Here is a 25,586-nt window from a genome sequence, read left to right as displayed (position 1 = left end):
TTTCCTATAAATAACAGATTCGATTTGAAATAAACTATTTTCCTATGTAAAAAACAAAGGAATGAACTACACTAATTATTTTTTCTGAGGAAAGTAAGTCATGCTTATTTGCCATCTGCTTTTTATTTTTAGGATTATTTATTTATTTATTTGAAAGTCAGAGTTGCACAGAGAGAGAAGGAGAGGCAGATAGGTCTTCCGCCATCTGCTGGTTCACTTCTCAATTGGCCGCAACAGCTGGATCTGCACCAATTCGAAACCAGGAGCCAGGAGCTTCTTCCAGGTGCAGGGGCCCAAGGACTATGGGGGATCCTGTACTGCTTTCCAGGCCATAGCAGAAAGCTGGATTGGAAGTGGAGCAGCTTGGCCGGCGCCGCGGCTCACTAGGCTAATCGTCCACCTGCGGCGCCGGCACCCTGGGTTCTAGTCCCAGTTGGGACACTGGATTCTGTCCCGATTGCTCCTCTTCCAGGCCAGCTCTCTGCTGTGGCCCGGGAAGGCAGCAGAGGATGGCCCAAGTCCTTGGGCCCTGCACCTATATGGGAGACCAGGAGAAGTACCTGGCTCCTGGCTTCGGATCAGCACGGTGCGCCAGCAGCGCGCCGGCCGTAGCAGCCATTGAGGGGTGAACCAACGGAAAAGGAAGACCTTTCTCTCTGTCTCTCTCTCTCACTGCCCACTCTGTCAAAAAAAAAAAAAAAGGGAAGGAGGGAGGAGGGGAGGAGGAAAGGAGGGAAGGAGGGAGGAGGGGGAGGGGAGGAGGAGAAAAATAAAAAAGGAAGTGGAGAGCTGGGACTCAAACTGGCGCCAATACGGGATGCCTGCACTGCAGGTGGCAGCTTCACCTGCTATGCCACAGTGCTGGTACCAGTGATCTGTTTTTAATCCATCTACTAAAATACTAAAAACATTTTTTGAAAATAGAAACCCAAAAGTTCTTGTGTCTTTAAAGATTTACTTATGTATTTATGTACACATGTATTTATTTATTGAAAAGCAGTATGAGAGAGAGAAGACGGAGAGAGAGAGACAGAGAGATTTTCCATCCACTGGTTCATCCCCCAAATTTTGCAACAGCCAGGGCTGGGCCAGGCTGAAGCCAGGAGATCCAACTGAATCCCCTAAGTAGGAGGCAGGAACCCAAGCACTTGGCCCATCATCTCTTGCCTCCCAGGCTCATTAGCAGGAAGCTGGTCAGAAGCAAAGGAGCCAGGACTCGAACTGGCACTGAAATATGGGATACAGGTATTCCAAAGGCAGCTTAAGTCTCTGTGCCTACCACCCAGCCCTCTTGTGACTTTTCAGGGTAGAAACCTTAACTTACTACGCCCAAGTCACACATTAAAAAATACACAAATAAGATAAAGGATATTAACTAAAACTTTGAAAGCCATAAGGAAAAGATGGCCTATTTCCATCTCAGGAACTGAAACAAAAATAAATTCAAAGCATACTTTTTAAAGTGTTAGAGCAGCAAAGGTTGAGAAAAGGGAAGGGAGGTCACACTCCAGAGGCCACATCTGAGTGGCTAGCTTCTTGCCTTACTTGCACGGCACCTCCATCGTCCTGCCTGCTGTCAGACACAGCTTGTCCAACATACTGTAAAGAAGTGCGCCTCCTTTTTGCTCTTTCAGCTAACCTGTTATTTAAAAATGAATGAGAAGTTATCAGAACTCCCCAGAAGTGCCATTGTTGTAGCTACAACAACGAGTTACAGCATGGAAATCTACTGTTTGAACATTGAGCACCAAAATGCAATGTCCAGCCTTCAAGTGCTCCAAAGAGGAAAGTGGGAACATGGAGAGGAGAACTACTACAAGGCTAACACCTGTGGAGACACCATGTTGTGAAGTGACTCCTGCTGGCTCCCTTCTGTATGTTCTGAAATTGCACCTTTTTTTTTTTTTTTTTTTTTTTTTTTATGACAGGCAGAGTTAGACAGTGAGAGAGACAGAGAGAAAGGTCTTCCTTCCGCTGGTTCACCCCTCAAATGGTTGCTACGGCCAGCAGGCTGCGCCGATCCGAAGCCAGGAGCCAGGTGCTTCCTCCTGGTCTCCCATGCGGGTGCAGAGGCCCAAGGACTTGGGCCATCCTCTACTGCCTTCCCGGGCCACAGCAGAGAGCTGGACTGGAAGAGGAGCAGCCAGGACAGAATCCGGCGCCCCAACCGGGACTAGAACCTGGGGTGCGGACACTGCAGGCAGAGGATTAGCCAAGCACCTCTTAACCACTGGGTTCCCCAGTTTATGAGCCTGCTGTTCAAGACCAGTTTACCACCACGATTATTAGCATCATGGTTTTGGGGTCACCTCAATAATGGGCGATTGCATGCTGCAGCCTGATATACCTTCTGACTGACACAGGCAAGTCCACTTGCCCACCTCTGCGACCTACAGCCCAAACCTGTCTGTCAGAATCTGCCTGGGCTAATGCACAGAGTTTCCTCACCTAGATCACAGCTGTGTCCCTAAACTGAAATGTGACCTTAACTCCTTGCTAGACAGACCCTCAGCAGCCATCACATTGCTCAGGAATAAGCAGACTCATGTTAGCAGTCTCTCAGCTGTATGAGAGGCTGTATCTAAAACTGGCCCAATACGCTGCTTTCCTACTAAAATATTTGAACTCGAAAAGCTACTGAACTAGAAAAAACTATTTTTTTTTTTTACTGTCCTTTCTCCATTGAGAGAATCTGCTTTACAAAAAACAAAAAAGAGGTCCCCCTTATTGTACCAAGTGCTATGGTTTGGATATTGTTTTTTTCCCAAAGGTTCACGTGCTGAAATCTTGGTCTCTAGTGTTGACAACGTTTAGAGGCGGTGGAACCTGTAAGGGGTGAGGCCTTGTGGGAACTGATTAGGTCTTTAAGAATGGTTTTTCTCTTGGGAGCATGTTTTCACTCTCTTTAGAAATACCCAGAGGGGCTAGCATCCCATGACTAGGTGCCGGTTCAAGTCCCAGCTGCGCTCCACTTTTGATCCAGGACCCCACTAATGCACCTGAGAAAGCAGTAGATGATGGCTCAAGTACTGGGGCCCCTGTCACCCACGTGATAGACCTGGATGCAATTCCTGGCTCCTGGCCCAGCCCCAGCTGTTGTGACCACTTTGAGAATGGATCAGCAGATTAAAGCTCTTTCTCTGTCTGTCCCTCTCTCTATGTCACTCTTTCAAATAAATAAATAATTTTTTTAAAGATTTATTTTATTTATTTGAAAGGCGGTGTTACAGAGAGGCAGAGGCAGAGAGAGAGGTCTTCCATCCGCTGGTTCACTCCCCAGATGGCTGCAATGGCCAGAGCTGCACCAATCTGAAGTCAGGAGCCAGGAGCTTCCCCCCGGGTCACCCATGCAGGTGCAGGGACCCAATGACTTGGGGCATCTCCACTGCTTTCCCAGGCCATAGCATAGAGCTGGATCGGAAGTGGAGCAGCTGGGACTTGATTCGGCGCCCATATGGGATGCCAGCACTGTAGGCAATGGCTTTATCCATTACGCCACAACGCTAGCTCCAAGTAACTTTTTTTTTTTTTTTTTTTTTTTTACAGGCAGAGTTAGTGTGAGACAGTTGGTTCACCTCCTAAATGGCCGTTATGGCCAGCACGCTGCGCCGATCCGAAGCCAAGAGCCAAGTGCTTCCTCCTGGTCTCCCATGTGGGTGCAGGGCTCAAGCACTTGGGCATCCTCCACTGCCTTCTTGGGCCACAGCAGAGAGCTGGAGTGGAAGAGGAGCAACCGGGACAGAATCCGGTGCCCCAACTGGGACTAGAACCTGTGGTACCGGCACTGCAGGCGGAGGACTAGCCAAGTGAACCGTGGCACCAGCCCAAGTAACTTTTTTTTTTTTTTAAACAAAAAAAGTACCAAGAAAGCAGGTTGTCATTAACAGACCTGGCACTCCCTTGGATCCGTGCTTCCTTGCTGGCCCATGTACCCCTTCTGCATGAAGTTGGTTCTGTTTGCTTCTCTGCCAGATTGTGATGCAGCCAGAGGGCCCTTGCCAGGACAACAGTGCTATGCTGTTGGACCCTCCAGCTACCAGAACCATGGAGTCAGATAAATCTCTTCTCTTTTTAAAGTGCACAGCCTCAGATTTTTGTTATAGCAACACAAAGCAGACTAAGACATCAAGGCACACATAAGAACTTAGGAAATGGGGCTGGCAATGTGGTGGAGCAGGTTAAGCCACGGCCTGAGACGCTCGCATCCCATATAGTTGCCGGTTCAAGTCCTGGCTACTCTACTTCCAATCCAGCTTCATGCTAATGGCCTGGGAAAGCAGTGGGGGACAACCCAAGTGCTTGGGTCCCTGTATCCCTGTGGGAGACTGGAACAGAATTCTTGGCCCCTGGCTTCAGCCTTGCCCACTCCTGATTGTTGCAGTCATTTAGGGAGTAGATGGAAGATCTCTCTGTCTCTCCCATTTTCTCTAACTCTTTCAAATAAGTCAATTAAAAAAAGAAAAAAAGAACTTAGGTCACATCACTTCATTTCTCTTCAAAAGGGAAGATAATTTCCCAAGAGACTTTTAAAAAAAATAAATAAGGTTTTTCCAAAAGACATTAGTGAAAAATTAAACATCTATATTACCAAGAAAAGTTATTTCTTTTATAACATTCACAAGAAGTTCTCAGTAAATGATCTGTTACGCGAATATAACTTCAACATATCTTTTTAAAATTTAGTTTACACACAGATACTATCAATGTGTTAAGTCACATTTTTGTTACTTTAAACTAAAGAACCTGAGAAGCTACTCAGGAAGGGAGGTGGGGTTTACTTTAGCTTATAGGTTTGGAGACTCACAGTCCAAGGTCAACTATGCCTGTTAGCTGGACACCTGGTGGAGGCCGGTAGTGCCCGTGCAGAGGAAAATCAGAGAGTGAGCCAGAAAGCAAAGACAGCAGCTATGCCCCTCTCACTTCTGACAGTCAACCCTCACCAGAGAACCACCTTCTAAGAGCACACCATGTGACCTACAGACCTTCTGCTGGGCCTGCCTCCTAGATGCCATCATTAGATCAAGTCTCCACACTGAATCCATTACCCATTAACATTAATCCATTAACTATTAACACAGGACTGTAGGGACCAAGCCTCCATAATACAGGGACCTTTGCAGGACACCCAAACTGTTCTCAAACCATAGCAACCATTATGCAGGAACACTGCATTACTGAGGTCTCTGCTCTGTTAAAGCTCACCTTGGGTTGGGGTGGGAGAGATTAGAGTTGAGATTTGCAGTCATCAAATTACCGCAAGCTGGATTGATGGGTGGCATTGTCATATAGCCTCCAGACTGCGCATCTTCTTTCATGCCACTGGAATCAGTGCTGGAATTGACGGGGCTTGCTGGTTCGCTGCTTGCAGGTCTGGTGTCCTCAGACACAGCGTGAGCATCTTCCATCCCATCCTGTCGACAGTGTTCCACTTCATACTCTGTCTTTTTCAGTTCTGAGATATCTCCTTTTCCTCCTTTAACTTTAATAACTCTGACTTTGATCTCCTTGGGTTTTTTCTCTTTTTCCATTTCCTGGAACAGGTACATCCAAAATCTCACCCATCAGAACAGTTACTTTTGTCATTACAGAGCTAACTATAATATAGTTAAACAGGATGAAACAAAAACCAAAATTCTTACCTTTCCCCAAAAAGAACTACTTAGCAATGTATTGTTATACACTATTTTTCTTTCATCATCCTTAAATTCATTTTCTTTACAATATGTTTTTGGCCTTATAAATGAGTTGACTCTTGCTTCTTGTAGTAACTTAGCTCTCAGTTCTGGTATGAATCTGTAAAACAAGCAGTATTAACCAACGTTCTTTATTTAGATAGGCAGAAAACTATAATGCACATCAAGAGATGGCATAAGATTTACCTAATAAAATCTGATCACTGACCTCTTTCAAAATTTGATTTTGGAAATCTACTATATAGAACTTCTACAAAATAGACTTACATAATATATTCCTATGAGTCAGAGGTCTAAGTAAAATTAAGGGTCCAGCACTGTGGCATAGTAAGCTAAGCTTCCTCCTGCAGTCCTGGCATCTCATATGGGCTTCAGTTCATGTCATGGCTGTTCTTCTTCCAATCCAGCACTTTGCTATGGCCTGGGAAAGCAGTAGAAGATGGCCCAACAGCTTGGGCCCCTGCACCCACGTAGGAGACCTGGAGGAAGCTCCCGGCTTCAGATTGGCCCAGTTCTGGCCGTTACAGCCATCTGGGGAATGAACCAGTGGATGGAACACCTTTCTCTCTGTCTCTCCCTCTGTCTGTAACTCTACCTTTCAAATAAATAAAGAAAAGAAAAAAACCCAGCATTTAAACAGGAGTAAAGTTAAAAAGTACTGATTGTTTATTTAATGCTATCTCTGGTCAGGATGACACTGAAATTGTAGCATCTGTGTAATGAATGTCAGTGATTATTACCTTTATTATGTGAGTTTTCATCTGTGACACCTGTTAAGTCTACCATATCATCTACCTACTCAATACTTGACAAAATAACTCAGTACGTTTTTGTTAATCAAAAACTTCTGCTATGTACATGAACCTAAGGAGAAATTAACCTGCTAGTAAAATTTCTTAATACAAAATGCAAAAAGACATTGGTCCAAAATACTTACTTTTCAATAAATCCATCTCTAGTAAAATACTCATGATGCAGAAGTTCAGGAGATGACATCCGCTCAGCAGGATCAATCTGTAGACAAGCCTAGAAAAGGTAAAACAGTTTAACAAGTGAGATTTTAACAGGGCTTTACATGGTAAACAACTACACTTACTCGACAAATGAAGAATTAGTTACCAGAGCGAAAAGTTTTTGAAATGATGGTGCTGGACCTTTTTGGAATTTCTGACCATTTATTTTCCTAAGAAATGTGCACTTGCAAAGTATTATTATAGGTTAAATGTGCTACGACTCGGCTTAGCCAAAACAGAGGTCAGTCCTTTTCTGCAGGGATTAGCAGAAATTAATTACGTCATTTTGATTCTTTTCTCAGTCATGTGAGGTAGATACTTCATGGATAACCATTTGCATTTTACAAATCTGGCCTAATTTGTGATTAGTCAGATTAAAATTTTTTCTTAAAGATTTATTTAATGAAAGGCAGGGAGACAGAGAGAGGGAGAGACAAAGAAGATCCTCCATCTGCTGGTTTGCTCTCCAAATAGCCCCAACAACCAGATCTGGGCCAGACCTAAGCCAGGAGCCTGGAACTGTATCCAGGTTTCCAACATGAGCTGCAAGGACTTAGGTACTTGGGACACCATATGCTGCCTTCCCAGGTGCATTAGCAGGAAGCTGGGTCAGAAGGGTTAAAATTCTAGTCCAGGGGTCCACACTGTGGCATAGCAGATAAAGCCACCACCTGCAGTGCTGGTTCCAGTCCTGGCTGCTCTACTTTCAATCCAGCTCTCTGCTATGGCCTGGGAAAGCAGTAGAAGATGGCCCAAGACCTGGGGCCCCTGCACCCGTGTGGGAGACCCAGAAGAAGCTCCTGACTCTGGACTTCGGATTTGCCCAGCTCTGGTCGTTGCAGCCATCTGGGGAGTGAACCAGCAGATGGAAGATCTCTCACTCTGCCTCTGCCTCTCTGTAACTCTTTCAAATCAATAAATGAATCTTTAAAAATAAATAAATAAATAAAAATAAAATTCTATTCTGGGGGCAGCATTGTGGCAGCACAAGTTAGCTGTTGCCTGTGACACCAGCATCCCACATTGGAGCACTGTTTCAAGTCCCGGTTATTCCTCGTCTATAAAGTATTGGCAAGACTTTTCATCTAGAAAGCAGTAACATTCACACCAACATCTGTTGACAGTTTACTTAGGACCCTGGGCTAAGCACATTTCAGAGATCTTTTTTTTTTTTTTTTTTCTTCAAGATCTATTTATTTGAAAGTCAGAGTTCCAGAGAGAGAGAGAGACAGAGAGAGAGAGAGAAGTATCTTCCATCCGCTGGTTCACTCCCCAGATGACCTCAATGGGCTGAGCCAGGCCAAAGCAAAAAGCCAGGACCTTCATCCAGGTCTCCCACATGGGTGCAGGGACCCAAGTACTTGGAACATCCTCCACTGCTTTTCCCAGGTGCATAAGCAGGGAGCCGGATCAGAAGTGGAGCACCCAGGACATCAACTAATGCCCTATGGGATACCGGCATAGCGGGTGGTGGCTTTACCCGTCGTGCCACAATGCCAGCCCCAGATATTACCTTACTAAATCCTCCAGCTCTAGAAAATAAGTGCGGTTACTGTCACTTTATAGCCCATAAACTGAGAAACGGAGATTAAGCCACTTGTCCAAATCTACACAGCTAATTAGCGGCAGACCCGAGTTTTTATTATAGTCTGTGTGACTCAGAGTCTATTTTTCAAGTACCTCAATGATACTTATTTTGAAATTCAGAGAACCACTATTTTTCAAGGGCTTTACATCAGAAGTAAATTACCTTAATTGCCTCTGTGAAAGGAAATTGGCTGGTTAAAGAAAAAGAAAAGCAGATTTGCTTTTCAAAGAAAATCCATTTTACATTTTGAATTTTGTACTAAAAGCGCTGATACAATTATTACCTAGTTTAAGTAAAATTTACATTTTAAAATAATGAAAAAGGGCTTCATGGTTTCAACAATTCAAGGTAAATTTTGGCACTGGTTTATCTTCCAAAATTAAACACTGCAGCTGCCAGGCCAGTGTTGTGGCATAACATGTTGAGCTGCCGCCTGCAAAGCCAGCATCCCTTATGGGCACCAGTTTGAGTCCTGGTTGTTCCACTTCCGATCCAGCTCCCTGCTAATGGCTTGGGAAAGTGCTGGAAGATGGCCCAAATGCTTAGGCTCTTGCAACCATGCAGGAGACCCGGAAGAAGCTCCTGGCTACTGGCTTCAGATCGGCCCAGCTCTGGCCATTGTGGACACTTGGGGGAGGGTACCAGTAGATGAAAGATTCTCTCTGCCCCCTCCCACCTGTTTGTAACTCTGCCTCTCAAATAAGTAAATCTATTTAAAAAAAAAAAAAAGAGGAAGAAGAAGAAGAAGAAGAGGATAACCCAAGTTACTTGGGCCCCTGCACCCACATGGGAGACTCAGATGAAACTGCTGGCTCCTGGCTTCAGTCTGGTCCTGGCCCAGCCCTAGCCGTGGAGGCCATTTAGGGATTGAACCAGCAGATGGAGGATCTCTCTCTCTCTCTGTAACTCTGCCTTTCAAATAAAACAAATCATAACAACAAACATTGCAGTTGGCAATGGCTTGGAGAGAGATGGCTTAATATACCAGAGTAGAGAGACAGATTCCCAATCTGGCCAGAATGATGTTAAAAGCCAGTGATAAACATGGTATATACTTGGAATTTGTCCAGTTTACCCTAATGACCATTAAAATTGGGATAAACTGAAAATAATGAACATATCTCAAGGAGCTTTCAGGTCTAATAGCCTATAATTTTTTAAAAATATTTATTTATTTGAAAGTCAGAGTTACAAAGAGAGAAGGAGAAGCAGAGAGAGAGAGAGAGAGAGAGAGAGAGAGGTCTTCCATTCACTGGTTTACTCCCCAGTTGGCCGCAACAGCTGGAGCTGTGCCAAACTGAAGCCAGGAGCCAGGAGCTTCTTCCGGGTCTCCTATGCGGGTACAGGGGCCCAAAGACTTGGGCTATTGTCTACTGCTTTCCCAGGCCATAGCAGAGAGCTGAACAGAAGTAGAGCAGCCGGGACTTGAACCGGTGCTCATATGGGATGCTGGCACTGCAGGCAGTGGCTTTACTGGTGACACCGAAGCGTCAGCCCCAGTCTATAAATTTTAATTTCTCTGTATTACAGGCATAACTTTCAACAGATAATATTACTTTAGGAACCCTTTAAGAGTTTCATTATAACAATACTTAAAAACTATATTATAATTTGTACAAATTTCTCAGATGTTAAGTTCTTATTTCTTAACATACATGAACTATATCTGCCAGCAATCCATTAAGCTTTGGGTATTTTTTTCTTGCATTTCTGGTGTGTTGAACTTGAGGAAGGACCACGCCAGTAAAAATGGGATTCTTGGAAAAGATATTCTGCAAGTGAGGTGTTAAATTGCCTGAAAAGAGAAAAAAATACAGTACAAAACAAAAAACACAGAAATTGGTCTACAACCAAAACAATGAAATTGCTAGGTGACAGGCAGTAAACTGCCGAGAACTGGGCGTGGGCAGGGAGGTGCTGCTGTCCTAGCAGTCAAGATGCTGGTAAGACACGTGTGTCCCACAACAGAGCCTGGCTTTCACGCCCACCCCCAGCTCCTCATTCCAGCTGCCTGCTGAAGCAGACCCTGGGAGGTCTTGGTGATGGCTCAAGCAATTAGCTCTGCCACCTCCACCCTCCTAGAAGACCTGGATTGAGTTCCTGGCTTCCAGTCAGGGACCCTTGTGGGCATTTGGGAAGTGAATCAATGGACTGGAGCCCTTTCTGTCTTTGCCCTCTGCCTCTCAAATAATTAAAAAAAAAAAAAAAGAAAACTGGGAGCGGATCTTCAGCCTAACAAATAAGTCTGCCCGCATGCTGCATCAGAATGCCTGGGTTCAACGCTCGCCCTCGGCACCTGACTCTAGCTTCCTGCCAAGGCAGACCCTGAGAGAAGCAAGGCTGACTCAAGGAGCTGGATTCCCACCACCCACTTGGGAGACCTGGGTTGCATTTCTGGCCCCTGACTCTGCTCCCGCCCTTTGCTTTTGCAGGCATCTGGGAAGTGAACCAACAGATGGGAGTTCACTCATTCATTCTCTCTCTCTGCCTCTCAATTCACTTAAAAAAATGAAAAATTACTAAAAATGGAGACAAGGAAGAACAATTGTATGTTTTAATTTTTAAAAGTTGAACATAACTATATGAATATATCACAAAACAATTGAGGTTTGCCCCAGTAATTTTTTGATAGCACATTGGCAGTAGAATATGGAAAACTACCAGGCTCACTTTCTTTTTCCAAATATAAGACATAATATGTGATGCTATCAGGAAATGCACATTTAAACTTCTACACATCTCCTGACTGATATTTAAATGGTGTAACCATCAAGTGTTCATCAGGGTGAAGCCTTACTCAAAATAGCTAAAATATCATAATTATTTAGAATTAAAAATATTACTTGGGACCAGCATTGTGGCTCAGTGAGTTAAGTCACTCACTGTAATGCTAGCGTCTCATATCAGAGCCCCAGTTTGAGTCCCAAATGCTCTGTTTCTAATCCAGTTGTCTGCTAATGCACCTGGAAAAGCAGCAGAAGATGGTCCAAGTACTTGGATGCCTGCCACACACATGGGAGATCCGGGAGTTCCTGGCTCCTGGATTCAGTGTGGCTCACCCCTGATCAGCACAGCCATTTGGAAGTGAATGAGAGAATGGAAGATCTCATTCTCTCTCTCTCCCTCCCCCATTCCCTGTCACTTTGCCTTTCAAATAATAAAATAAATCATTTTTGAAAAAGAAAAAAATATTACAAAGATACAAGGCTAGACACCAGTAGTGAAATGGAAAGAACTACACACTGGTGTGGAAAGAACATGTTTCAGGGGCCAGTGTTGTAGCACAGCGAGTTCAGTCACCATTTGCAACACTGGCATCCTACAGTGAGTGTTTGTTGAGTTCTGGCTACTCTACTTTCAATCCAGCTTCCTGTTAACATGCATGGGAAAGAAGCAGATTGGCCCAAGCGTTTGGGCCCCTGCCACCACGTGGAAGATCTCAATGGAGTTCCAGACATCTGGCTTTGGCCTAGCCCATCCCAGACTACAGCAGGCATTTGGGGAGTGAACCAGCGAACAGAATCTCTCTCTCTCTTGCTCTTTCAAATAAATAAATGCTAAAATATAACCAGGTTATAGCACTAATTTCGTTGTGACTAGTTCTGTGAAGCTGACTCAATCCCTTCAGTTTTTGTGCCTCAGTTTCTTCACCTGTAAAACGCCAGGACTAACCCCATCATCTCTAACATCAATCACAGCCAGAGGTATAAACACACAAAAAGATGGGGATGTCTTTAAAATTTTTTTGATTTTTCATTTTATTTTAAAGGCAGAGAGAGAGAGAGATAAAGAGGGGAGGGAGGGAGGGGGGCGGGGAGAGAGAGAGAAAGAGAAAATATCTCCCATTTGCTGGTTCACTTTCCATACGCCCCCAAAGGCCAGGCCTGGGCCAGCCCAAAGCCAGGAGGCCAGAACCATATCTGGATTTCTCACTTAAGCTCTCATCACTGCCTCTCAAGGTACACATGAGCAGGAAACTGGAAGGAAACAGAATAGCCAGGACTTGAACCAGGCACTGTGACAATGGGACACGGGCGTCCACGCAGCAGTTTATTCTCTGTGCCACAGGCCTACTCCAAGTGTGAGGTCTGAAAGTTCTGAACTACATCTTTTTCCTTTCTTTAATTTTTTTAAGATTTATTTATTATTTTATTTGAAAGGCAGAGTTACAGAGATGGAGAGACAGACAGATCTTCCATCCACTAGTTTACCCTCCAAATGGCCAAACGGCCAGAGCTAAGTCAGACCGAAGCCAGGAGCCAGGAGCTTCTTCTGGGTCTTCCACTTGGATGCAGGAGTCCAAGGGCTTGGGCCATCTTCCACTGCTTTAGAAGGTGCATTAGCAGGGAGCTAATTCAGAAGTGGAGCAGCCAGCAGTTGAACCAGAGCCCACATGGGATGCTACACTACAGCGCTGGCCCCTCTGAACTGCATATTAAATCAGTATTAAGATTTCATTATTTTTATAATTGTTCACAATACCTGCCTCATGATCTTGTAATTACAATATTATATAAAGCTTCCTAGACACATGCAAGGCTCCTCAAGCTCCTCATTCAGAAATATTAGAAAGAGAGGCCACTGAAATGCCTACCACGTGCAAGGCTAACCATCAGAATGTTTGGTAGTCAAAGCAGATTATAAAATTAAACACTCAGATGTATATTAAAAAAAAATTAAACACTCATTAAATATATTATTTTTAAAAAGATTAATTTCTTTATTTGAATGACAGAGTGATGGAGGAGGGGGTAGAGACCCTCCACCCACCAGTTCACTCTCCAAATGCCTGCAACAGCCTGGTCTGAACCAGGATAAAGCCAGGGGCTAGGAACTCCACCCTGATCTCCCACATGAGTGGTAGAGGCCAAACACTTGGGCCACGACCCGTTGCCTCCCATGTGCAGAGCCAGAACCTGGACTGGAAGCCAGCAGCTGGTACTTGAACAGGCGGCCTGATATGAGATACCTGCATGTCAAGTGGCAGCTTACCACACTGCACCGCAATGCCAGCCCATCAAATATATCCTTGAATAAGTTATTTCAGTATTTGGTTATCAACTGTGGTTTTGTTTTAAAAAGTGGGGCAGTTTATGGTAAATAACTGATAGCCTATCTCCAAGTGCTTTAAAAAAGCATCTCATTCACCTCTATTATTACTTAAAAGTCTTTGTTTAGAGGTGCAAATGTTGCAGAAGTCAAAATTTTCACATAACTTCTGGATTAACTGAAGTATATTCCTATTGTACTAATTTTCTTAGCATCAACATCAACATATGGTTTAGCTATTTCCATCTTGGCAAAGAAAATATTTGCAAAAACAGAGAATTTTCTTTCTTCCTATCAGCCCAAGGCATCCATCTGCTGCCCTCTATCAAAACACACTTCCCTGGTCTTACACAGAAAAGTGGAATTTGAAAACACAACAGAACTGACCTGGTGATATTTATTTTAGAGGCTAACAGTGTGTTGCAGTAATACCTACCCACTTTTGAAACGATTTTATGGAGTAAATCCAAATCAGAGCTGCTGGGAAGAAAGGGATTTCCAGTGGCCATCTCAATAATCATACAGCCCAAAGCCCAGATATCCACAGGTCTGAAACACAGAATAAATTACTCTTTCATGCAGAAGGAACTAATCTAAATTTTCTTTTTCATAAAAACACCAAGGATAAAGTGGTATCATTATCATAAAGTTTCACTGTAGAATCTTAGGTCAACTTCAGGATGCACAGTAAATATTCTCTTCTACTAGTAACATTAAATAACTTGCATTTAAGTTGCATGGGAGGTGGGGGGCAGCACTGTGGAACAGTGGGTAAAACGCCTGCCTGCAACACAGGCATCCCATATGGCATGAGTAAATGTCCCAGCTGCTCCACTTCAATTCAGCTCCCTGCTAATGACCTGGGAAAAGCATGTGTTGGGGCTCCTGCCATTCATGTGGGAGACCCAAATGAAGTTCCTCACTGTTGGCTTTAGTGTGGCCCAGCGCTGCCACTGTGACCATGTGGGGAATGAACCAGCGGATGGAAGATCTCTCTCTCTCTGCCTCTCCCTCTCTGTGTAACTCTTTCAAATTAAGTACATCAATCTTTTTTTTAAAAGACTGATGTATTTATTTGAAAGTCAGAGCTACACAGAAAGAGGAGAGGCAGAGAGAGAAAGAGAGAAAGTGAATCTTCCGATGGCTCACGCCATAGCTGGCCACAATGGTCAGAACTGTGCTGATCCAAAGCCAGGAGCCAGGAGCTTCCTCCGGGTCTCCCACGTGGGTGCAGGGGCCCAAGGACTCAAGCTATCTTCCACTGCTTTCCGAGGCCACAGCAGAGAGCTAGATCGGAAGTGGAGCAGCCAGGTCTCAAAGCGACACCCACATGGGATGCTGACACTTCAGGCCAGGATGTTAACCTGCTGCACCACAAATATATCAATCTTTTAAAAAAAAAAGACTGCATGAGAAACCATGTGGCAGTCTGGATAAAAACACTTATATAAGAATATTAAAACATATGACTTATCAATTAGACTACTCGAATACTAAAAATCTCACTTTTTAAAAAATTTTTATTTATTTATTTATTTTTGACAGGCAGAGTGGATAGTGAGAGAGAGAGAGAGAGAGACAGAGAGAAAGGTCTTCCTTTTTGCCGTTGGTTCACCCTCCAATAGCCACTGCGGCCGGCGCATCTCGCTGATCCGAAGCCAGGAGCCAGGTGCTTCTCCTGGTCTCCCATGCGGGTGCAGGGCCCAAGGACTTGGGCCATCCTCCACTGCCTTCCCGGGCCATAGCAGAGAGCTGGCCTGGAAGAGGGGCAACCGGGATAGAATCCGGCGCCCCAACCGGGACTAGAACCCGGTGTGCCAGCGCTGCAAGGCGGAGGATTAGCCTGTTAAGCCATGGCGCCGGCCTAAAAATCTCACTTTTTTGTAAAGATTTATTTATTTATTTGAAAGTCAGAATTACTCAGAGAGAGGAGAGGTAGAGAGGTAGAAAGGTTGAGAGAGAGCGAGAGAGAGGTCTTGCATCCGCTGGTTTACTCCCCAATTGGCCACAACTGCCAGAGTTGCGCCGATCCGAAGCCAGGAGCCAGGAGCTTCCTCTGGGTCTCCCACGCTGGTGCAGGGGCCCAAGCACTTGGGCCATCTTGCACTGCTTTCCCAGGCCATAGCAGAAAGCTGGATCGGAAGTGGAGCAGCTGGGACTAGAACCAGTGCCCATATGGGATGCTGGCACTGCAGGGCAGGGCGTTAATCCGCTTCGCCACGGTGCCGGCCCCTAAAATCTCAAATTTAAAAACTAAAATCAGTGTCAGCATTGTGGCATAGCAGGTTAAGCCTCTACCTCTGACATGGCATCCCATATGGGTGCCGGTTCAAGACCCAGCTGCTCCACTTCCAATCTAGCTCCCTGATAATGAGCCTGGAAAAAAAGCACAAGATGACCCAAGTGCTTGGGTTCCTGCCATACACATAGAAGACCTGGAGGAAGCTTCTGACTCCTGGTTTCAGCCTGGCCCAGAGACAGCCATTATGGCCATTTGTTGTGAACAAGCAGATGGAAAATCTCTCTCTATCTCTACCTTTCAAATAAATAAATAAATATTAAAACAAAAAAAGGGGCTGGCGCTGCAGCTCACAAGGCTAATCCTCCGCCTGCGGCACCGGCACACCAGGTTCTAGTCTCAGTCGGGGTGCCAGATTCTGTCCGGTTGCTCCTCTTCCAGTCCAGCTCTATGCTGTGGCCCGGGAAGGCAGTGGAGGATGGCCCAGGTCCTTGAGCCCTGCACCCGCATGGGAGACCAGGAGGAAGCACCTGGCTCCTGGCTTCGGATCAGCACAGCATGCTGGCCGCAATGCTCCAGCCGTAGCAGCCACTTGGGGGGTGAACCAATGGAAAAAGGAAGACCTTTCTCTCTGTCTCTCTCTCTCACTGTCTAACTCTAAAAAATAAATTTAAAAAAAGGATCCAATTTTTAAAATAGGCAAAAGATATGAGCAGATACCAAACAAGTGGACATAAGCAAATTAACAGATTCTGAGGGGTAAGCACTGTGGGACACCAGCATTCCTTTGGAGTGCCTGGGATCTAGTCCTGCCTCTGCTTCAGATCCAGCTTCTTGTTAATGTACAACCTTCTTTTCTTCCTTCCTTCCTTCCTTCCTTTCTTCCTTCCTTCCTTTCTCTTTCTCTTTCTTAAAAAAAAAAAAAAGATTTATTTTATTTATTTGAAAGAGTTACAGAGAGAGGTAGAGACAGAGAGAGAGATCTTCCATCCACTGGTTCACTCCCCAGATGGCCGCAATGGCCAGAGCTGTGCTGATCCGAAGCAAGGAGCCAGGAGCTTCTTCTGGGTCTCCCATGTGGGTGCAGGGGCCCAAGGACTTGGACTATCTTCTACTGCTTTCTCAGTCTTTAGCAGAGAGCTGGATCAGAAGTGGAGCAGCTGGGACTCGAACTGGCACCCATATGGGATGCTGGCGCTGCAGGCCAGGGTGTTAATCAGCTGCGCCACAGCGCCGGCCTCGAAAATTGTTTTATGAAGCCGGCGCCGTGGCTCACTAGGCTAATCCTCCGCCTTGCGGCGCCGGCACACCAGGTTCTAGTCCCGGTCGGGGCACCGATCCTGTCCCGGTTGCCCCTCTTCCAGGCCAGCTCTCTGCTATGGCCAGGGAGTGCAGTGGAGGATGGCCCAAGTCCTTGGGCCCTGCACCCGCATGGGAGACCAGGATAAGCACCTGGCTCCTGCCATCGGATCAGCGCGGTGCGCCGGCCGCAGCACGCTACCGCGGCGGCCATTGGAGGGTGAACCAACGGCAAAAGGAAGACCTTTCTCTCTGTCTCTCTCTCACTATCCACTCTGCCTGTCCAAAAAAAAAGAAAATTGTTTTTTGAAAACCACAATCAGCACTTTGGCTTGCTCTCTTTCTACCATCTTGGTTCTGCATTCCCTGCACAAAATGCCCAGTGAAACCACTGACACCAGGCCTTCTAGTGCAGAGTTGCCACAGCCCTAGGCTGGAAACCTAGGGTCTCAAAAAGAATCTATCCTTGATCTTAGCCAAATGGCTGAGAAGCGACTGGAACAGAATCTGACAGTCATGAATTAGTATTAGAGCTCAAGGAACAAGATTCCACACAAGCAAGCATACAACAAACCCAGCTGGCAGTAGCAAGTTGTTCGCTGAAGAAACAGTCAGTACAGTGAAACAGAGACAGGCTGAAAAGACACAGAAGGCAATGCCCAAACTAGGTCTTCATTGGAAACTACAATCACTATGTAGAAATCTAATACACTCTTTGTCAACAAAAACTGTATGTCCACAAGAGCTCAGCTTTAGACACCTACTACAGAGGTTTTGGAAAAGCCAAGATGAGGATTTATTTCAAGAAGCCCAAGGAGCAGGTGCTGAGAAATTCAAAGTTCAAGGTCAAATGCCTCAAACATTCCAGAAAGCACAAGCATTCAAACTGTACAAGAGAAAAGAGGAAGAGGCTGATGAAAGTGTGGAAACTGAAGACACAGAATCAGCCACAAGTAAATGTATCCACAGCAAACGCAGTCTGAGCCCTGAAGAAAAGTAGAAATGATATTGTCAATGCTATTGTGGAGTCGACAATGTAATCATTGGAAAACTAGGACCCTTTTTTGGTATTTCAAGAGAGTAACGGCAGGGACTGGCGTTGTGGCGTCAGCAGGTGCAGCCATGGCTTGCTTGCAGTGCTGGCATCTCTTATCAGATGGCTGGTTTGAGCCCCAGCTGCTGTGTTTCTGATCAAGCTTCCTCCCACTAATGTGCCTAGAAAGACAGCAGATGACGGCCCTGGTACTTGGATCCCTGCCACCCACGTGGGAGACCTGAATGGAGCTCCTGGCTTCAGCTTGGCCCAGCCCTGCCTATTGTGGCCATTTGGGGAGTGAACCAGTGGATGAAAAATCTCTTTTGCCCACCCAACTCCCTACCCTTGTCACTCTACCTCTCAAGTAAATAAATAAACTTAAAAAAAAAAAAAAAAAAAAAGAGCCGGCGCCGCGGCTCACTAGGCTAATCCTACGCCTTGCGGCGCCGGCACACCGGGTTCTAGTCCCGGTTGGGGCACCGATCCTGTCCCGGTTGCCCCTCTTCCAGGCCAGCTCTCTGCTGTGGCCAGGGAGTGCAGTGGAGGATGGCCCAAGTCCTTGGGCCCTGCACCCCATGGGAGACCAGGATAAACACCTGGCTCCTGCCATCGGATCAGCGCGGTGCGCCGGCCGCAGCGCGCTACCGCGGCGGCCATTGGAGGGTGAACCAACGGCAAAAGGAAGACCTTTCTCTCTGTCTCTCTCTCACTGTCCACTCTGCCTGTCAAAAAAATAAAAAAAATAAAAAAAAAAGAGTAATTGCAGCTTGGTTTGAAATGTATAGTGTATTACAACTTTTTTTTGGATTAAAAAAAAAAACACACAAAACAAGGTCTAGAGGGGGTATGGTCCACACTCTGAGTTCAGCTGCCACAAAAAAATTGTCTGAAAATTTCAGTTTCAAACAAAAATTTATAAGACATGTAAAGAAATATATGAACTATGACCCACACAACGGAAGAAAATCAGGGCCGGCGCCGCGGCTCACTTGGCTAATCCTCCACCTTCGGTGCTGGCACCCCAGGTTCTAGCCCCGGTTGGGGTGCTGGATTCTGTCCCGGCTGTTCTTCTTCCAGGCCAGCTCTCTGCTGTGGCCAGGGAGTGCAGTGGAGGATGGCCCAAGTGCTTGGGCCCTGCACCCCATGGGAGACCAGGAGAAGCACCTGGCTCCTGGCTTTGGATCAGTGCAGCGTGCCAGCCACAGCAGCCATTTGGCGGGTGAATCAACAGAAGGAAGACCTTTCTCTCTGTCTCTCTCTCACTGTCTAACTCTGTCAAAAAAAAAAAAAAAAAAAAAGAAGAAGAAGAAGAAAATCAGGCAGCCCAAAATCTGGAGTTGAAAAATACAAAGAATGAGTAATCAGATGTTAAATTTAGCAGAAGAACAGCTATCATAAATATGTTCACAGAACTAAAGTGAAGCATTAAAGAAGTAAATTAAGGAGTGAGCGTTTGCCTGGCAGTTAAGACGCCCATGCCCTGTACTCTGGAGTATCTGGGTCTGACACTCGCCTCTGGCGCATGGTTTCAGCTTCCTGCCAAGGCAGAGCAGCAGTGCTGCCTTAAGTAAGCAGAAGTCAGGCAGCAAAGCCAAGTGCTTCCATTCGGGACGCATCTGTCTGAAGTGGTGTGCTGGCTGCTCAGCCAAGTGCTCACCCACCACTTATACCCAATATTGTACTGGAGGTTCTGGCCGGGGCAACTAGACAGGAAAAAAAAAAAAAAAGATATCCACATCAGAAAAGATGTGCAGCGGCCATTGGAGGGTGAACCAACGGCAAAGGAAGACCTTTCTCTCTGTCTCTCTCTCACTATCCACTCTGCCTGTCAAAAATAAAAAAAAGAAAAGAAGGCAATACTCTTCAAAGTGATCCACCAATTCAATGCCATCTGAACACAATCCTAGCAGTCTTTTTTACAAAAATTAACAAGCTTATCCTAAAATCCAAATGGAATTACAGGCCAGAATAGCCAAAATAATCTTGTAAAAGAACAAAGTAGGTTGGAAAATTCTCACTTTCTGATTTTAAATTTAGGACAAGGGCCCAGCGCTGTGGCGTAGTGGGCAGAGCCGCTACCTGCAGTGCAGCATCCCATATGGGCACCGGCTCGAGTCCTGGCTGCTCCACTTCTGATCCTGCTCTCTGCTGTGGCCTGGGAAAGCAGTGGAGGATGGCTCTTCGGCCCCTGCACCCGTGTGGGATACCAGGAGGAAGCTCCTGGTTCCTGGCTTCAGCTCTGGCCATTTTGGCCATCTGGACAGTGAGCCAGCAGATGGAGGACCTCCCACTCTCTCTGCCTCTGCCTCTCTGTAACTCTGTATTTCAAATAAATAAATATTAAAAAAAAAAAACTCAGGATAATGTAATGCTAATTAAGACACAGCAGCCAGGCATGAGGACAAACAGATTAATGGAACAAAACTGAACGTCCAAAAATAAGCCCATTGTAGCTATCATCAAATGATCTTCAACAATGGTGCCAAGACCTTTCAAAAGGGAAAGAACGATCTCTAACAAATCATGCTGCGACAGCTGCACACTTTTAAAAGAGTGACCTTGGACACTTACCTTACGTCATATACAAAAATGGATCAAAGATTTAAACGTAAGAGTTAAAATTACACAACTCTTATAAGAAAACTTAAGGGTAAATCATCATGACCCTGGATTTGGCAAATGGTTCTTAGACATGACACCAAAAACACAGAAAAAAAAGAAAAACATAAATTAGACTTTATCAAATTTAAAAACTTCTGAACATCAAAAGATACCATCAACAAAGTGAAGACAATACATGAATGGATGAAAATATTTGCAAATCATACATATATCTAATAGAGGATTTGTATCTATAATGTCTAAGGAATTCTTAAACTCAATAATAAAAAGACAATCCAATTAAAAATGCACAGATTAGAAAAGGCATTTCTCCTACACATAAAAGGCCAGCAAAGAAGATGATGCTCATCAGGGAAATACAAATCAAATCCACATGATACCTCACTCACATTAGAATGGCTAGCATAAAACTCTCAGCATAAAACTGGCAAAGATGAGAAGAAATTACAGCCCTCATGCTCTGCTAGAAATATAAGATGGTAGGGGCTGGCACTGTGGAGCAGTGGTTAAACCCACCGCCTGCAGTGCCGCCATCCCATTTGGGTGCCGGTTCGAGTCCCGGCTGCTCCACTTCCGATCCGGCTCCTGCTAAGGCCTAGGAAAGCAGGAGAAGATGGTCAAGTCCTTGGGCCCCTGCACCCACGTGAGAGACCCAGAAGAAGCTCCTGGCTCCTGACTTCAGATCAGCCCAGCCCAGGTTGTTGCAGCCATTTGGGAAATGAACCAGCAGATGGAAGTTCTCTCTCTCTCTGCCTCTGTCTCTCTGTAACTCTGCCTTTCAAATAAATAAATAAATCTTAAAAAAACGAAAAGAAATATAAGATGGTTGGGGCCAGTGTTGTGGTATAGTCTGCAATGCTGCCATCCCATATGGGTGTAGATTCAAGTCCCAGCAGCTCCACTTCCAATCCAGCTCCTTGTTAATGTACTTGGGAACACAGAAGAAGATGGCCCAAGTGCATTGACCCTTGCCACCCAGGTGGGACCCACGGATGCCAATCCAGGCCTAGCTTCAGCTTGGTACAACCCAGCCATTGTGGCCAGTTGAAGAGAGAACCAGAGGATGGAAGATGTCTCTCTGTCTCTCTCTGTAACTTTGTCTTTCATATAAATAATCTTTTTTTAAAAAGATGGTGCAAGTGACTTAGAAAACAGGCAATTCTTCAAGCATTAAACATATAGGTACTATTATCATCCAGCAATTTCACTTCTTGGTATACACCTAAAAGAAATGAAAATGGATGTCCACACAAAAAATTAATGTATAAATATTTATAGAAAATTACTCATAATAGCCAAAGACAGCTAAAAGTTTATCAGTTAATAAAGGGATAAACAAAATATGTTATATCCATACAACCAAATATTATTTGCTCCTAAAAAGCAAAATACTAAAACATGCTACAACTTAGATGAATCTTGAAAACATTGTTATTCTTAAATGAAAGAAGTCAGGGCCGGCGCCGTGACATAGCGGGTAAAGCTGCTGCCTGCAATGCTGGCATCCCATATGAGTCCCAGTTTGAGTCCCTGCTGCTAATCTTCTGATCCAGCTCTCTGATGATGGCCTGGGAAAGCAGTGGAGGATGGCCCAAGGCCCTTGAGCCCCTGCACGCATGTGGGAGATCCAGAAGAAGATCCTGGCTCCTGGCTTCAGATAGGCTCAGCTCCAGCCATTACAGCCATTTGGGGAGTGAATGAGCATATGGAAGACCTCTCTCTCTCTCTCTCTCTCTCTGTAACCCTGTCTTTCAAAATAAAGTAAGTAAATCTTTAAAAAGTCAACCCTGTACTTGCGATGTTTTTGTCTAACTTGTTGACAAAGACTGTGACATACAGTGCAAAAAATAAATCCTCTTTTGCAACCCAGAACTCATTAGTCAGTATGAGTTTTGATACATACAACCAGGAATAGGATGCCTAACATGATTAAAAGTGATAGGTGGGGGGCTGGTGCTGTGGCGTAGCAGGTAAAGCCTCCCCCTGCAGTGCCGGCATGCCATATGGGCGCCGGCTCAAGTCCCAGCTGCTCCACTTTCCATCCAGCTCTTTGCTATGGCCTGGGAAAGCAGTGGAGGATGGCCCAAGTCCTCGGGCCCTTGTACCCGCTTGGGAGGCCCAGAGGAAGCTCCTGGCTCCTGGCTTCAGACTGGCACAGCTCCAGCAATTGGCTAATTGGGGAGTGAACCAGTGGATGGAAGACCTCTCTTTCTCTCTCTGCCTCTCCTTCTCTGTGTACCTCTTTCAAATTAATAAATAAATCTTTAAAAAAATAAAAAAGTGATGGGTGGAATATCTGTAACCATAGGGTTGGTTTTAGGATTGAAGATCTTAGTATTCCAATTTTCATGTTGAGATGGGAAGTCAAGTTGGCTTTTTTTTTTTTTTTTAAGGATTTTATCTTGAGAGCATGTCTGAAGTTGAAGGTGTATCTTAATGTATTGCGATATCCCAGATAGTTTCATTTTTTGAGTGATGGCTTAGGAAAAAACATGAAGTAATCCACATGTGTGCATGTCAAGAATCAGGGAAGTACATCTACCCAAGAGTAAACTGCTTGAAGAAATTACATTCTAAAGATTCTAGGTGGAATTTCGAAGTTATCATTATGTTATTCAAGTGAGGATTAACAGAGACCAGAAATTCTGGGCTGATTAGACAACAGCGAATTAAGCATCAGTTTGTTCAAAAGGGCTTGAAGATTTAAAAGAGCTAACTAGATGACTTTGATGGACAGCGGGAGGAATTGCAACATGGGGACTTCCTGAAATAAAAATTCATTAACTTTAAACAACTTTGCCTTACATTATACAATATAAAAATAAACTTTACACTAGCTTGTAAAAAAAATTCAACCATGAAAGACTATTTATTTCATATGAAAGATTTCATTCGCATCACAGTTTCCAGAACGCGGAAACCTAGAAAGATAGACAGTAGACCAGTGGTTGCTTAGTTTGGAGAGAGAGGACAGGGTATGATAGCTGAAGGGTACTAGGATTTTTTTTTTAAGGTAAGAAAACTTTCTTTTTTTCTATTTTTATTTTTATTTTATTTATTTTTTTGACAGGCAGAGTTAGACAGTGAGAGAGAAAGAGAGAGACAGAGAGAAAGGTCTTCCTTTTTCCGTTGTTCACCCCCAAGCGGCTGCTATGGCCAGCGTGCTGCACTGATCCGAAGCCAAGAGCCAGGTGCTTCCTCCTGGTCTCCCATGGGGTGCAGGGCCCAAGGACTTGGCCCATCTTCCACTGCACTCCCGGGCCATAGCAGAGAGCTGGCCTGGAAGAGGGGCAACTGGGACAGAATCCGGCGACCTGACTGGGACTAGAACCGGGGGTGCCGGTGCCACAGGAGGAGGATTAGCCTAGTGAGCCATGGTGCCGGCCAATAGCATATTCAGGATCATGTAAAATGGACCACCTTTAAAGAGCCACCTTAATAAAGCTCCAATTGGGAAAAAAATTTTTAAAAACTGAACTTCAAGTAATAATAATAATATGTCAAGGCTAAAAACATGATACCCCAGAGCACGGTGCCTTGGTTTGCTATGCTGCGCACTGTGAACTACAGGGGTTCAAGTCCTCTCCTGGCCTCCTTTCGCCCTAAGGCAAGTCAAAGAAAACAGAAGTCCTCTCTCCCAAAGCAAACCATAAACCTTAGAAAGATCACTCCTTGACCTACTTCCCCTGAAAACAGATAATGGGACTCTCATTCCAGAAAAGTCCTCCCTTGGGTGAGGGGGAGGAATGTACACAAAGAAGAATCAGAAGAAACAGGCCTTGGGGGCTTCGGCGGCCTTGCCTCGGCGTAGGTGATGACCATTGGAGCAAACCCTTTGTGTCCAATCTGGTCCTCCACAGCCATCCACTGCTTACATCACACAGAGCTGAGAAACAGCTTTTCCTAGGTCTTTGGGTCCTTATTTCTGAAGGCTCTCATGTCATGTAAAACTTAAATAAATAATTGTTCTTAAGATTTATTTATTTATTTCAAAGGCAGAGTTACAGAGAGGGAAAAACAGATCTTCCCAAATGGCGGAGGGGCTGAGGGTTAGGTCAGGCAGAAGCCAGGAGCCAGGGGCTTCATTCAGGTCTCCCAAGTGAGTGACAGGGGTCCAAGCCATCTTCTGTTGCTTTCCCAGGCACATTAGCAGGGAGCTGGATCAGAAGCGGGGCAAACAGGACTGGAAGAGGTGATAGCTTTTTTACCCTTCACCCACTACTCTATGCAGTGGTGGGGGTGGGGATGAGAAGCAAGAGGGAACATTGTTTTCTCTTGCTAATTAATTTAGCCTGGACCAGTTCTGGCCACTGCAGCCATTTGGGGAGTGAACTAGCATATGGAAGATCAACCTCTCTGTCTCTCATGCTCTGCCTTTCAAATAAGTGCTAAGTAATAACTTAAAATGAGATGATAAAAGTTAAAATGCCACCTTTTGCAAATAACTGCTAATATATACAAAAAATTTTGACATTATGTGTATCCTGATGAAAGAAGCTAGTAACACCTACAGTCTTGCCAAACAGATTGATTATTGAGATTAATCCAGCCTCTGGATCCAGTTGTCAATCTGCAAGAAATATAAAGGACAGAGAAAAGCGCTGAACTCTCCTGTAAGTATGCAATCAACAAAATCCAGATTTTTGAAAAAGACTTATTTATTTATTTGAAAGGCAGAGTTACAGAGAGGCAGAGGAAGAGTCAGAGAGAGAAGTCTTCCATCGGCTGGTTCAATCCCCAATTGTCTGCAATGACTGGAGCTGGGCAAATCCAAAGCCAAGAACCAGGAGCTTCTTCGAGATCTCCTACACAGGTACAGAGGCCCAAGCAATCGGGCCATCCTCCCCTGATTTCCCAGGCCATAGCAAAGAGCTGGATCATTAGTGAGGTGGGGCAGCCAAGACTAGAACTGGCACCCATATGGGATGCCAGTACTGCAGGCAGCAGTTTTACCTAACTATGCCACTGTGTTGGCTCCCAAAATCCAGATTTTGAGAAATTCACTAAAGAAAATGTCCTGGGGGCCAGGGTTGTGACACAGGGGGTT

The 25,586-nt window shown here is 45.1% G+C and overlaps 1 protein-coding gene and 1 non-coding gene across 16 annotated transcripts in view; one reads left to right on the top strand and one right to left on the bottom strand.

The window, feature by feature from the left end:
- Positions 1-25,586, bottom strand: part of CDKL3 (cyclin dependent kinase like 3) — a 113,188-nt gene that overhangs the window by 67,884 nt on the left and 19,718 nt on the right. For 11 of the 15 annotated variants that reach the window (XM_062189144.1, XM_062189141.1, XM_062189147.1 and 8 more), the window contains exons 5-10: positions 13,780-13,892; positions 9,950-10,089; positions 6,631-6,719; positions 5,640-5,793; positions 5,203-5,531; positions 1,546-1,639 (exon numbers count right to left, since the gene is read on the bottom strand). In XM_062189144.1, coding sequence (XP_062045128.1) covers positions 1,546-1,639; positions 5,203-5,531; positions 5,640-5,793; positions 6,631-6,719; positions 9,950-10,089; positions 13,780-13,892 — 919 coding nt within the window. Of the gene's footprint in view, positions 1-1,545; positions 1,640-5,202; positions 5,532-5,639; positions 5,794-6,630; positions 6,720-9,949; positions 10,090-13,779; positions 13,893-25,050; positions 25,077-25,586 lie in introns of those variants that run through there. The other 4 variants (XM_062189154.1, XM_062189155.1, XM_062189153.1 and 1 more) reach the window with 2 other exon arrangements.
- LOC133758970 (small nucleolar RNA SNORA40) lies at positions 22,328-22,455 on the top strand. Its single transcript, XR_009865865.1, has one exon. It is a non-coding gene; the product is annotated as a small nucleolar RNA SNORA40 (small nucleolar RNA).

This window comes from Lepus europaeus, chromosome 4 (assembly GCF_033115175.1).
Source record: "Lepus europaeus isolate LE1 chromosome 4, mLepTim1.pri, whole genome shotgun sequence".
NCBI classification, from domain to species: domain Eukaryota; kingdom Metazoa; phylum Chordata; class Mammalia; order Lagomorpha; family Leporidae; genus Lepus; species Lepus europaeus.
This window is presented reverse-complemented; position numbering and strand designations above follow the sequence as displayed.